The following is a 14,694-nucleotide window of genomic DNA, read 5'->3' as shown; positions in this document are numbered from 1 at the left end:
TGAAGAAAACTGTCAAGCAACGTTAATGACAGTTCAGCCTGCGTGCATCGGGTTGAGGAGTTGTTTTATTCCTTTTTTTTTTTTTTACTTTTAAGTTCAAATGTGTGAAGATGTGATCATATGATTCAAGAATGAGCTTAACCTCACAAAGATTGCCAGCTTATTGCTTAAGAGAAATACATTTTAGGGCTTATATAGCTTAAAGCAGACATCAGTGCTGCCTTTTTAAAATCATTTCCTTGATGTTAAATGTATAAGTGGCTCCATGAGTGATCTCAAGTCAGAGGGAAATGCCTGAAATAATGTTGTTTCCTGACGACTCCTCCTTGCTAAATGAATGATAGATGTTTTGGTGTGTGTGTGTGTGTGTGTTAACAGTGTTGCATGTCAGCCGCTGTGTATTTATGTATCAGTAGGATGAGACAAAAGCCCCTTCAGCCCACTGTGCCTGTTTGGCCAAGCCTGTCTGACCCCGCCATTTGATTTGTTCCTCCATTGCCACTGTTTATTTCTACTCTTCCTGTTTGCGCTTAACTGACCGTTCCTTTGAATGCTGGGTAAAAAAAAAACATTTTAAGAAAAAAAAAGGAAAGAAAATGGTGGGGTGTCACTGCTTGTGGTTGTGGTAGGTGGGTGGGTGGGTGGGGTGTTTGCAATGTGACAAAGATCACACAGAGCAGAAAGAGACAGAAAAGACAGCTCTCGACCACAGTGCTAACATGTCAACAGAGATTAAACTAGTTTATTATTTTCAAAGAGGAAAAAAAATTACGAAACAAAAAAGCAGTCATATTTTACACTAGTGATTATTATTAAATTTTTACAACCATTCAGTCTGCATAACATAAAGAAATAATTCTACATCTTTGTTTCTTTCGTATTTTTGGTACTCTGATTTATACATACAAATAACAAATACAGGAACTTTTTTCACAATGCATATAATCTGTGGGCAGGAAGAAAGTCTTTCAGGTGATCAAGTGTGTACGTGTGTGTGTGTGTGTGCGTGCTTGTGTGGGTGTGTGTGTGTGTGGGTATGTGCATGAATGTGTATGTGTACGTGCGCGCGTCAACACAAACCAATTGCCCGAGACCTATAGCACATCCAAAACAAAAAAAAAAAAAAAAAAAAAAGAAGAGAGACGCCTGCAGCCAGAACTGCTGAGTCTCTGCAAACTTAATGCAACACAATTCACGCAGGCGAAAACCGAGGCCTGCCTTTTCTCAAAAAGTCTTTCCCCTCTCGTCTTCTCACCTCCTCCTCCACACTTTCCTTTTCCTCCCGAACTCGGAGGTGTCCTCTCCTCACTCCTCCGGCAGCAAGTCTCTCCACCTGCTGCGACTCGTACCCTTCTCGTCGTTAGCTGCCCAGGGGCAAGTTTCCTTTTTTTTTTTCTTACTTAATTAAAAAGTCTTCATTAAATGTACTGTATTTCATACAATTTGTACAAATATATTCAACGTCTGTCTCTCCTCATCTCTCCAGCAGAAGAAGAAGAGGAAGAAGAAGAAGAAGGAGAAGAAGGGGGGAGCGGGGCGGTGGGGCCGAGGGTTGGGGGTGGTGGGGTTTCCTGTTACACAGGTGTAGGTTGAAGAGAGGTGGGCTGGGAAATTAAGGGAGAGGGCACCATAAAAGTTTTTGTAATGTTTGTTTTTGTGATGTTTGAGTGGAAAAATGGCTTTTTGTACACAAATGGAGCTGCTTATCATGGGATCAGCTGGGAGGACAGCGTCTATGTGGTGGTGGCGGTGGTTTTTTGGGGGAGAAAATGTTCTTTCTCGCCCCCTTGGTTGGAGGAAAAAAAAAATCTTCCCCCTGGAGGTCAGTGCGCCACAGTCAAGTCAAGTCTGCAAAGCATTCACATCGCAGAGGTACACTTTGATTTTTATAAAAATAAGATACAACTGAGGATAAAGGAGCCTAAGGCCTGTCGCTCTCACACGCCGCGGCTCGGTGGTGAGACGGGGGAGCTTAGGTTGGGCCGAGGAGAAGTTTATTTGTCTTTTTAGGATATGGAAGCAGGTCAGCAGAGGTACCGAGGGGGGGTGTGGTGGTGGCGAGGCCGAGGGTTCAGGGGGCGACGCAGCTCTGGGAGGTTTAACCCATAGCTGTGACCATACTGGAAGGGTGGTGGGGGGCGAATGGGAGGCCCGAGGAAGGGTGCATGGGTGTGGGGGTGCTCAGCATGTGGCCTGAGTGCGAGAAGGGAGGGAAGGATGACATGTGGCGGGAGAGCGCGGCCGGGCTGAAGGAGCTGCTCTTGTCCATCAGGCTCTTGGAGAAGTCGTCCATGGTGTCTTGGGACTTTTTGCTCTTCTTGGACTTACTGGACATCTTCCTGTTCCTGGTCTGGATGCCTTCCTTCTTCATGGTCAGAGGTCGGTTGATCTGCTCTCGAAAGGAGACAGAAAAGATGGCAGGTTAGTCTTTTGTTGCAACTGATTCTGAGCATTTTTTTTTGCTTGTTTGTTTGAGTGCAACACAGATGTGAGGAGCGGAGACTTCAACATCACAGTTACATCTCCATTTACATTAAGCAGCACAACAAGAAAGGCACCGCAAGTGAGAGATGTCTTCAAGTTTTTAAAATAAATAAGAAAAATGTGGCGCAGGCTGAGCTTTTAGTTTCCATAGAGGCAGATTTGGGGCTTGTGACATAATGATATGTAATGGAGTCCCATTATGAGGCAAATCTGACTGTCTGATCCTGAAAGAGAAGATTGTTTATATATACGCTTTGTGTGTATGTGTCTATCATTGTGTTTGTGTGTGTTGGAGTGGATATAAATGTTGATTCCTTTAAGCTGGACTGTATCTGAGGCTGTGGCCATGCCAGAAAGAAAGAGAAGGAGAGGGTGGGGAGGGGAGGGGGGGTTGTAGTTGGGTGGATGGAAGATGGAGAGAGTGTGTGCAGAGCAGAGACGGAGAAGGGTCTGGCAGCTAACGTGCAGCCAGTCAACCACAGAGACACATGGCCATGACGACCGCCGGCGTCGGCCAAGTCCTCCTCTCCTCCACCCTCCTCCTCAACCGCGTGGCCATCTCCTGGCCAAAATGGCCACAGCTGCCATATTCCAGCATAGGTTTAGCCGGGAATGAGAGCTGGATGATGGAATTCCGGCTGTGGGCAGGATTATGAGGCGAGGTGGATGAGGCCGACTGGCTTCCTGATCTTTCTGAGCGCTTCTTCCCGGGGAAATGGGAACAGGGATTTCTTCCTCACTCTCTCGCGCTGTCTGAGACATTGGCATTTTTTCGCTGACTCTTTAAGCAGAATGGCCTCGATGATTAGTGGAGGGCAGAGATCTGTGGCCCCCCCAGTGATGTGGTTTCACTCTCTAAGATGTGGCTCCATACTGGGTGACTTTCTCTGCCTTGACTGCCTTGCTTCCAGCTCTGAGGCATGCTACGCCCACCTAAAGCCTGTCAGGCCTCTGCTCTTTGATGCTGAGATGTCTACGGTCTCACAGAGGAAGCCTTGGGCCTCCGGCCTGCGCTCGGCCGCCGCCACGGCACATCAAACAAAAGCCGAGCCAAAGCATTTGAGTCAATGACCACCGCAGAATACACACATCCTCCCTACCAACACCAGTACCTAACCACCTGAAACCTCAGCCCATGTATAGTGGTGTCAAAGCTGAACACACTGCACATCACTCAGAGACAGAGATGAGAAAGATGTCTTTTCACAAGCGGTGAGAAAACCCCTGATTACTAAAAAGAGGCTCTCTATGTTTTGGGTCTTAACAAGGCCTCATGTTTGTGACAACTTGTCTGTTTTCAGAAGCTATCTAAGCCAAAGCTTATGTGACAACAGACTGCTACTGTCAGGTGTTTTGGGACTGTAGACACACACACACACACACACACACATATACACACACATCAAGAGCACAGGCGAACTGGGACTCCACTAAATTCCCCATGAAGAATGTGGAATTTGTTTCAAAGGGAGCGAGCCCTTACAGAAGTCTGGAAATACCAAAATAAACTAATTTCACAATTACGTGGAGGTCGGGGTCAGTTCAAATGCTAATATGTAACTGGGAAATATTATTCTTCTCTCCTTTTAACCTTGGTCTGAATCTGTTTCTGCAGCGCCTAACTATCTGCCAAAAGTAACATGGGAAAATGATTTAACAGGGAGCGCTTGCCTGACAAGGGGGGCAGCAGAGCAGGATATTCTTCCCCTTTACACACAGGGATATAGGATATAGGTAACCTTTATCTGTTGTCTGTGAAGAGGGGAAAAATATTACCTACATGTGGCCTCAGAGCAGTTCTAGCTTGGTTATTATTATTATTAGTTTCAACCACAATGGCTGTTTGATTAAAAGTGACAGCTTTGTGCACAGGAGAGGAGAGAGAGGGAGAGATAAACGAGTCCCTGGGGTTTTCAGATTGAGGATGTGAAATGATGTGGTGAGGCACTAACCAACCCAAAACGAATCAGACGGATTGGTGGTCAGAGGGGGGACTCAAAGTCCCTGGCGCGCTTGGAACCAAAAGGCTAGAAATAAGTTTAAAAAAAAAATCGGCCTGGAAATTAATCGAATTTTAATTAAGCTTCCTTCTTTAATATTCAAAAGCAAGGCGGCTGCGGGCTTAGTTCACTTCGGTCTTATACATTTTAGATTCGCACTTACTGCCAATAAATCATATTAATTCTACAGTATTTGTTATCGCCGTGGCCCCGGAAATTCTCTGCAGGGACAAGTCAGATCAAATATATTCAGCAGGAGGGGAGGGGAAGGTGCCCAGCAGGACGTGATGAGAAAAGAAATGGAGATGGGAAGCGAAAGGAATAAATATTAAAAGACAAGCTCAGATGACTTAATGAGATATATCCTATGCAGGTTTATTACTTACATTGTGCAGTTTAAAGTACAGGCCGCAGGCGTTGCACACCGGGTCCCCGTTGGCGTTTCTCCGCCACAGTGTCGTCGTTGTCGTTTGACAGTTTGCGCATGACGTCCCTGCCCGTCTGGCTGCGGACTGTACACACAAACAACACCAAAGAAAAGAAAAAAAAAAAACACAAAAAACGTCACATGACCACGTAATAACCCAATCAACAGAAAGGTTTATTCTGACAGATGTAGCGCCAAGATCCAGGGTTGCCATTTCATCTAACACTGACTCATTATTGATCAGATTAGAATATGGCTAACTTTTTTTTTTGCGTAAAGGCTTTCCACAAAGATTTGGGGATTTTTAAAATGTTTCTTCTTTTGGTGATTTTTGGCAACCCTGTATACATGACATCTTGCATAGAAGCCTGCTAATGCCTATGAATGCAATGCAAAGTAAAGGCAGATGTATTTTTATTTCATGTCAGATACATCACGATTATAAACACATTCATTAATTTTCAGTCATGCGCATTGTGTGTTAAGACTGTTCCCCAAAAAAAATCCAAAAAAAAAAAAAAAAAAACTGGCAGTCAATAAAGGCTTTATTTTACTAACTGTACATACACTCTCAATGTCCACCCATGGGAATTCTTTTTTGCATTCAGTGCAAGCTGAAAATAGTTTAAAATAAAGACAGAAAAACCAAAAACAGAGCTGCTTTCACTGGAGGCTAAAAATAGCGTCATAGAGCACATACCTCCTGGAGAATAAATATTTACAGAAGACATAAAAGCAGTTCCTTGAAATGGGAGAGCTATTAAATCTGATTAAAATTCCCCTTAAAGTGCGTGTTTGTGCCACGAAAGCTTGTTTTAAATGTCAACCTCGTGACAATTGAAATTAAAAGAAAAAAAAAGAAAAGAAAAGGGCCCTAATGTGTTAATATAGATTTATATGGATTAATCCTTTATTTAAAAGGGTCTTATATAGGAGTAAGGCTTTTGAAGGCTGTGTGCTTTCTATACACTTGGATATTATGATAGAAAATATGACTAAATGATGCAGTAAAATAAACCATATAGCAATAATTGCACGCCAATTAAAAGCATAATAAGAAGAAAAAATTGGATATTTTTGGCTTCGCTTCAGGCTACTATAGGCTAGTAAAGCCTTCACCTCATCCTGACACAGTGAAAGTCATGTCTTCCCATGGATTTAGCTGCCTGCCTGCCTGCCTGCCTGCCTCACAGCCCAGTTTGCTGCAATGGCTTGACATTGATGTTATAATCTCTAAAAACAATCAATAGACAGGTGACCGCAAAGGACACACTAACGCAAAGGACTACATTATCTCTAGCAGGGATTTTCCAATTATACACATGTGGTGGCCTAATAACCTCTGCTGCTCTGTGCTTTGAATAACCAATCAGAAAAAGGAGGAATAAATCTTATTATGTCTGTTATAGGCTCATATATGATGTGTGTGTTATATCTCACCATTTGTTTTTTTTTATTTTTTTTACCATCTTTGGTGTAAATTCCCTAAATTCTTACGCATCTTAATATTTCGTGCCACCAAAAACATCAAATCTCAGACAAATGTGAGTATTAAAAGATGGCGTGGGTGAGTTATTACGCAAATGATCTGATTCACGGATCATATCTTACACTTTAAATCCTCCTCTGATCTCATTTTAAGGTCGTTTTTTGTTTTTTTTCACACTGATACATAAATAAAAAACAGTGCTATAAGGTCACATGTGGCGTGGCAATTACCCCACACCTGACCGTCCTCATGTCTTTTTAAGCAGAGGTTATAACACTAAACAATCTGAAGTCGTGACTGTGTTGCTGGCCTGGCTCGGACTCCGCAGCCTTTATGTTTTGACTGGGGAAGCGGGGCTGTGTTGTTAAAAGCGACTTATCTGCGCTGCTCAGATATCCGGCAGCCTTTTCCTGGGAAGTCGGTTTTTCACATTAGTGGAGGAGAGAAGAGGTCCAGAGCTGAACTGGACAGCCATCTTTGCCTCGAAAGATTTTTTTTTTCTTCTCCTACATGTAGCCAAAAAAGCTGAGGAACTCCTCTAAAACCTCTGACGAGAGGGGCTTCCCCCTCAAATATCTGCAAACTGCAAAAATAGCTCCACCTGAGGCTAGTATACCAAAAAAAACTATAATACCAAAGCTAAAATGTTTTTGTTTGAATGCAGGCCTGCAGCCATCAGTGTAAAAGGCTACAGAGGTATATATATATATATTTTTTGTTTGGAGGCATCCCCAAAATACACATGGGGCCCATATTGCTCAAACAGAATACTTTGTGGATTCAATGACAATTTTTTTTAGCAAATAAAAAATAGCATCGTCATTGCATTTAAAAAAAATCAACTGTGCAGTTTTTTCTATGGTAGTATCTGAAAACAGAGACCTGCACTTGTCGAGTCAATTTCCTGCAGCTAATAGGCCTACTTCTTCCTGGATAGGGGAAAAACAGAGAGAGAGACGGAAATGTCATCAATAGAGAGATGGAGAGGTGGAAACGTACCAGCCGCCGCTTGGGTTTGATGAGAGGGCGATTCTGCCCGTTCATCTTGTGATAGAGTCCGCAGGCGTTACACAGATAGTGACCCGTACCGTCCCGCCTCCACAGCGGAGTCGACGTGGCCCCGCAGTTCACACACTCTCTACCCTCTGCAAGAGCCAACACACACACACGCACACACACGCACGCACACACACGCACACAAACCCAAAACACACACGCACACAACATGGAGACAGTGTCCTGGTCAGTTGGTCCTTTTGAAATGTTTTAATATTTATTTTAATCTAAGCTGAGAATAAAAAAGAGGTTAGTAAAATATTATGAGTTTAATAAAGCATGCAAAAGCAGTTGTGTCATATTTACAGCAGCAAACATCAATAATCATAATAATCATAATAATATTGATGTGATAGTTTGCATGAATTTTATAGCAGCAGCAGTTGTGTTATTATTATTAATCAAACACACACACACATACACATACACACATTGAACACATGTGGTTAGTGTTGGTGGTGAGTAACAGTTGTGTTAAGGTCCATAAAGCAGAAATCATTTCAATAAAACCACAACATCTTCAAGCTACGTGTCCTTCAACAGGATTTATTTTACTACACAAAATCCACTCTGCTCGGTGAAATATATATTTTATATGAATTCTAATAAAACAGGCCCTCTTCTTTCTCTCATCAACTCATCTCTCCTTTAAATAACAATAATAATGGTAATAATAATAGTGTAGTCTGTAGGCTGTATTATGTCTTAGAATAGGCTAAATCCTCTGCTTTGAAATGATTGAGGGGGTGTTCAGGTTTGACTGGCACTTCTCTAGTGACACCGACAGGTGAGACGCGCACTAACAGTTTGATTATAGTATAAGGGGGCCTGAAACTGAAACAAGGGAGCTGCAGTCACAGTCAGATTATTTGAAAGCAGAGACTCACACAGGGCTTTTGTGCAACGCCGAGAGGCTTTTGCATTTTCATGCAGCTGCACTTCCCCTTTTTTAGCTGCAAAAACACACACACAGCCCGACTTCTTCACAAAGAGAGAGATGCGTCAGTCCGGGTCGTGCTGTGTTTTTAGATGTGACAGACATGCAAGCACCTGGACAAGTATGTCTCTTTTTTTGGCAGAAGAAGACGCTGCTAAAATCAAACAGGAACTGTATCGGATCCAGTGCAAAAAAATAAAAAATAACACACAGGCCTCTGCAATGCAGAATTTGTGTTGCACAAGGTGTGTTTAGCTTTAGAGAGACGCCTTTGAGCGTTTTCTCCAAGTTGATATGATGCACACACTGCACTGATAACCTCATTAAAACGGGGAATACTATTCAAATCAGGAAATATCTTTAAATGCACATTATCTCACATTATCCTCGAATTAAAATCTTTATTTGCATTAATGGCCCTGCGTTATGATGCTGAATAATCCCGATGATATGCATCAACTAATCCACTGTTTTCTATACTCCCATCAAAGCCGCTGATATTAATCTCATTACAGAAAAACTGCTTTTCAGCGGCGCAGCAACAACCTTTAAAATAATTACCCCGTCCAATTTGGAAATATCTTCCCTCACTCTCTCTTTCTCTTTCCTCCCTCGGTAGTTGGTGCACTCTGTCACGGCGACGGTTCAGCCGCTTTTTTCCCTGTGAATGAACGAGCAGTATCCGGTGCTCTACCGCTGGGTAAACAATGCAACTGTGGCGTGCACTGGTCTGACAGTAATGGGATTATCTTAAACATATAAACGGGGCGACACAGCCCAGAGAGCTGGCTTCCCCTCTGTCTCATTCCCCCCTCTGTGTTAGTGTAGAGGAAGATAATACAACAAAAAAAAAATGACCTAAATTAATCTGAGCGTTCAACTCTGAACTCGTTTTGCGTCATGATGAATTTATTCTGTTGGAGAGAAAATATCCAGCTGAGTCTGGGAAATTGAATTTTTCTTTAGACAGTGAGTCTTAATTTTATTCAATAAATTAATTAAAAATATTTAGTAAATTCTTCCAACTAGGCCTATTATTTTTAAAAATTAACTTTAAATTAAATCCATTTATTACTACTATCATTGTTATTATTATTATTATTATTATCGTTATTATTATGGTCAGATGATGATGAAAGAAAGAGCTTTGACACATTTTAAAGCGCCTTGTAAAAGTTGACCTGTTTGGCCTTTAGCCCCAAAAGGAGAGTTTGTTCATGTGAGGGATGAATGAGCTGCTTATGGGCATTTTTTTTTTTTTTTTGTTGCCTATATGAGATTAAACATGTCTGATCATTAAGGCTGCAAATCTGGGGAATAATAGTTAGATCAAAAGGGAATGTAATAAAGCGCACGCCTACCTGAACAGGACCTTGTTTTTGGTCTTGTTTTGGAACCATAACTAGAAGATGACCCACCTATCAGGCTACTTGGTGGGAAGAGGCCTGGGCCGTATTCAGGGACATAGGATGGGTATGTGGCGATGGGGTGGTGGGCAGAGGATGACCCTGCTCCGATTGATGCCACGCTCCGGCTGTGAGCTGACTCCAGTTTCATACTCTCGGCCAGGGTCACTTGGTACTTTATGCACTCTTTATCCTCCTGCCGACCGGAGCTGCTGGAGCCCGGGGTGGATATGCCCGGGTCCGGGGATACATCTTTCGGAGGGGTCGGGGGAAACGTGAAGAGGTGCGGACTGGAATGACCGGTGGACAGGGAGGAGGAGGAGGCCGGGGGGTAGACGGACAGGCTGGCCGGGGAACCGTGGTGTAAGGGGTTCTTGGGGAAGGGGCTCAGGTTCCAAGGGGAAGTGCTGTGGTGCGGGGCGATGCCTTTGCTCCCCTCCAGCCAGGGCAGAGAGCCGTGCAGTAATGAAGGACGGCACACCTGGCTACCTGAGGCAGCACAGAAACACAAGAAAAACATTACAAGCTGACACAAGTCTGCAATCACAATAAATACACATTCACATTATTTTCCATTTTGAAAGTGTCAGAGTGGAGATTTAAGGGCCTAAACAAGCACAAACAATTACGCACAGATTTGCTCCATATATATTTACGCACGATTTCAACACAAAGCTCTCGTTTAATTTCCTCATAGAAGTCATTTTTTAAAGACTTTCTATCGATACTATTTTGACGTGTCGAAATTATTTGATCCCCCTCTTGTGAAGAGAAACTAGAGGGTTTCATGTGGCCCCGCACGTGCATAATTTTGCCCTTTGGCTGTTTCATTGATGCGACACCTGAAAACTTGTAAGCCAAAAAAGCCTCAAAAGAAAAACTTGCGATGTAATTGACTGCTCAGGAAGTGAAATGCTACAATATAGACAACACCACTAATACCCCTAGAAGTGCTGATGAATAGAATATATATATTTTTTGTAATCAAGATAAATATTGTGCATGAGATCAGATGTGAGAGAACGGGCTGCTGAGCATTATACCAAACATATTTCCAGGTGTATCTGTGACCTCTATGCCAACACGTCTATTTGTTTAAATCCGTAACCAAATACTCGATTGATCCAGAAAACAAATTACACCCCGAGCTTTACAAAAACTTTGACATATGAGTCAGCTGAGTGTTGTTTTTATGTTTGTAAGTTTAGACGGAAACAGGTTGTGATATGAGCAGTGCAGAGAAACCAAAGACAAACTGGAGGTAAACCATACATGTTTACGGCATGGTTTCACAACACTTAAGCTTCTCATGATTTTCAGGCAAAGTCAACTCAGGCCAAAACCGAAACCCGGTCTGTATCACACTTAGATTACACAAATAATTCCTAACACAGTGACAGTAATTGAGTCTTTTTGTGCAGGGGTAAATTACGCACCAAGACCGAAACAGGATAATGTGCACATTATTAAATAAAAGGCCTAAACAGAGCGTTTACTTACTGTGTGGAGGAGGAGGGTACCTCTGGACGGCTCGGACTGAGTTTCCATAGTATGGAGAGACGTGGTTCCCCTGTCCATCGATATTAAAGAGTACATCCACATCGTCAGCGAGGGGATACTGCGAAGGGTCCATGTATGAGTGGCCGAGGCCCGGGTGATGTGAGCCGGGATGCTGCTCGTTCAACACCGCGGGATGATGGCTCATCCATCGTGGCTGATCCGCACTTACTTCCATTGCCTTTTTTTTTTGTTGTTGCTGTTTTTGTCTTCAGCAAATGTTCATGCACGCCGAAGCAAACCGGTACAAGTCACAAGATAAGAAATAATCTGTCCCAAATCCGTTTTTAGTTAAATCCACAGGTTCCGCGCTTGCTTCCGATCACCTGGAGACAGAGAGAAGAATTTATTGTCTTATTTTTCTCAAATTTGTTCACATGCAAGCACGACTTTAAAAAAAAAAAGGGCTCACGCTTATAAGTGAATTAACCCGGGTTTTTCTTTTTAAAAAATAAATAAATATTTAACCACGAAACATACCCCACATTACAAATGCAACAAAGGTGTTGACATATAAATACGTCCAAAATGGAAACCGGTCCCACGCAGAGTTCCTGAACTTCTTCCTCTCACGCAGACAATAAAAAAAAAGTGTCAGTTTTTCAGCCCCAGCTCAACAAGTAGTGGAGGTTTTTAGGTGCGGGCGCTGTTTGCAGCCGATAGCTTCACTGCACACTGACCACCAGCAGCAAGTTAAACTCACTGATCAAATCTGTGTTTGTGCGCAGTTGTAGCCCTCTCCATTAACTCCGCTCCTCTCTCTCTCTCTTTCCCTCTCGGTCTGTGTGACTCTTGCTTGCTCACCCTTGCTCTACCTCGCTCTCTCTCTCTCTCTTGCTCTCTCTCTCTCTCTCTTTTGCTCTCTCTCTCTCTCTCTCTCTCTCTCTCCCCCCTCTTTTTTTTTTTTTTTTTTTTTTTTTACAGTGAAGGCATTCTTTCAGGATGGCGCCAGGCAGCTCAATGCTTGCAGACAGCTGTGGCGCGACGCAACTTAAGGAGGGTCTGTCAGTGTCATCAGTTAAGGGGAGGGGCCTGCCCTAATTGAATATAACGTGGACCAGGAGAGGGTTTTTTTTTTTCAATGACCTTGCCAAAAAGATATTATTAAAATAGGGATGTTCCTTTTTAGCAGGCCTTAACAAAAAACCTAAACACACTATGTGCATGAAAACGTTTTAAGGCGCCAAGTTGACCATGCAGGAGGTTAAACAGGCAATACAACCTTAACATGTATGCTACATACATTTAAATATGTTAAAAGTAGAAAAAACAATTAAAATAAATAGAATATATATATTTAAATCCATTATAATGACATTATAAACAAATACATTTAAATAATAATGAAAAAAAGAGGTAGTAGCAGCAGTGGTTGTTTTTGTTTGAAATTGGGAATAAAGTCACATTTTGAGTCTGCTGCAGTTTATCTGTTCACAGCACGTAAAAAGAGAGAAAGAGAGAGAAAGAGAGGCAGAGAGAGAGAAAAGAAAGGCTGCAGCAGTGCCTGTTGCTCTGGGCCAGTAGCAGGTTGGTGGGACATTTACGCTCTTAAAATTGTGACAGTGCGTCCTCTCGCGGTGACAGGCACATTATTCTAATGGCAGATCCAAACTGAGCCGATTTCCTCACCGTGAAGCAGCCGCGGACAAGGACGGACTCACTTTATACTTTCCTCCAAAAAAAAAAAAAAAAAAAAAGAAAAGAAAAGAAAAAAAGAAAAACGTCTAATAGTGTAGGTTATTCTTAGCTGTCACTTACCACACCGGTATCTTTGCAGTAACCTAACATAGTGAAGCAACTCCAAACAGACAAGCAACAATGGCTCATGTCATTATTTATTCAAAACAGTGCATTAAATGTAACACGATAGCGCGCGCTGGGACTGATTTAAGCCTACCTCATATCGCTTTGTATATTATTCCAGCTTTAACAAATAAAAATAACTATAATTCAAAGAGTAATATTTTCCCCACTGGAGCCAGAGAGTAATTCACCATGCATGTTGAGTGTATAACACATGCATGATGCCGGGTGTCTTCAGTGTTATTCCACTGCAGAAAATGAGGCTGCTCCTTGGGGAAGTATTTTATGTCTGAAGCCCCAGTTTGGTTTCTCCGTATATACTTTCAGATTGGCAGTGTGTAATAGTAGAGTGGTATGTGTGTGTGTGTATATGTGTGTGTATGTGTGTGTGAATAAAGAGAGAGGAGGGGGCAGCCTCGGCGACGCCACTGGATGTGACGTCACGCGGTGTAAACAGTCAGGAAATGAACCCTCTTACGGCGCGCAGTGGGTAGGCAGCGGCAGCGGGAGCGCGCACGCCCTTGCACCACGTAGGTATCAGCATTATCCTGTGACAGTGTAATATCAGGTTGGGTCGATTTGGTGGGAAATTCATTGGGCTGCTTCTTTTTTTTTTTTAAGTGCATGAATTGGACTATTAATAATCAATAACCAGCTGATCAGATAGATTAAAGGTACATTTCAGAATTAAATATATTTTTTTTACATGTGAACCTACAAGGCCACACGTTCAGGTGATGACTCCATTAGTGCGTACTCGACTATGCTCCCAATTTTACCCCCCTCCCCATCCCCCACCCCCCCCTTCTTTGATATGGAGGTTGTTCCCAGCCGGGCGCGTGGGAGCACAGACTGAGAGAGACTTGGCAAAGCTTGGTATTTTTCCCTCTCCAGGATAGCCCTACCTGGAGAGAGAGAGAGAGAGAGGGAGAGACACACATACACAGAAAGAGGGAGCGTTTCTCACTCAGGCAAACCTGAGACTGAACTTGGATGCAAACTGCTGTAGCTGCCATTGTCAAGCTGTCAGCGGACTCGTGTAATTATCCTCTTGAAAAGTATCGCGGAGCCATTATCCACAAAGTACCCGTTATAGGTGCTCGGAGGCAACACATGACGGTAAATGTAGCCTAAAATCCCGATTATGTTTTTTTGTTTCTTGACTGGATGTATCGAAGCTTAGAGAATGGGACATGGAAGCCATCCCATGACTTGATTCCCAAGCCTCGGTGTCAATAACGCCGGAGCTTATTCAGCTCGGAATAAGACTGGCTCTCTTAAAAAGTTGTCATTTATAATCCCAAAACTGTCGACGCGAAAGGGGAGAAATAGCTCGTGGTTGCAGCTCCTTTTTCTCCTTCCAGTGTGTGTGTGTGTGTGTGTGTGTGTGTGTGTGTGTGTGTGTGTGTGTGTGTGTGTGTGTGTTGGAGCCAGTGCGTGAGTCTATTTTGGAAGTTAATGGCCTACAAATAACAGTGCTGCTGTCTGTGCGTAAAGGTTGATTCATAAAAGTAGGCGAAGGGCCAGTTTGGCTT

The 14,694-nt window shown here is 43.0% G+C and overlaps 1 protein-coding gene across 2 annotated transcripts; it reads right to left on the bottom strand.

Moving 5' to 3' along the window:
* Nucleotides 1-1,574: 1,574 nt before the first annotated feature.
* On the bottom strand, nt 1,575-11,548 carry gata3 (GATA binding protein 3). Of its 2 annotated transcripts, XM_053344226.1 has the most exons (6): nt 11,300-11,548; nt 9,755-10,288; nt 7,489-7,545; nt 7,283-7,329; nt 4,871-4,996; nt 1,575-2,389 (listed from the first exon to the last, which is right to left on the bottom strand). In XM_053344226.1, the coding sequence occupies exons 1-6, from the start codon at nt 11,532-11,534 to the stop codon at nt 2,099-2,101; spliced, it is 1,290 nt and encodes a 429-aa protein (XP_053200201.1). In that variant the 5' UTR covers nt 11,535-11,548; the 3' UTR covers nt 1,575-2,098. The 2 variants fall into 2 exon arrangements, with proteins under 2 accessions (XP_053200201.1, XP_053200200.1); XM_053344225.1 differs by having other exon boundaries at nt 7,283-7,545.
* Between the last annotated feature and the right edge of the window lie 3,146 nt (nt 11,549-14,694).

Source organism: Scomber japonicus, chromosome 23 (genome assembly GCF_027409825.1).
Source record: "Scomber japonicus isolate fScoJap1 chromosome 23, fScoJap1.pri, whole genome shotgun sequence".
Taxonomy (NCBI): domain Eukaryota; kingdom Metazoa; phylum Chordata; class Actinopteri; order Scombriformes; family Scombridae; genus Scomber; species Scomber japonicus.
Note: the sequence above shows the minus strand (reverse complement) of the source record. Positions and strands in the feature narration are given on the sequence as shown.

Excerpts from the sequence above, each read along its gene's own strand:
- gata3 (XM_053344225.1), bottom strand. The coding sequence starts at position 11,534 with ATGGAAGTAAGTGCGGATCAGCCACGATGGATGAGCCATCATCCCGCG. Across the intron at positions 7,546-9,754 it reads AAAAACAAGGTCCTGTTCAG|AGGGTAGAGAGTGTGTGAAC; the intron begins GTAGGCGTGCGC and ends TGGCTCTTGCAG. Across the intron at positions 4,997-7,282 it reads AATTGACTCGACAAGTGCAG|TCCGCAGCCAGACGGGCAGG; the intron begins GTCTCTGTTTTC and ends TTGTGTGTACAG.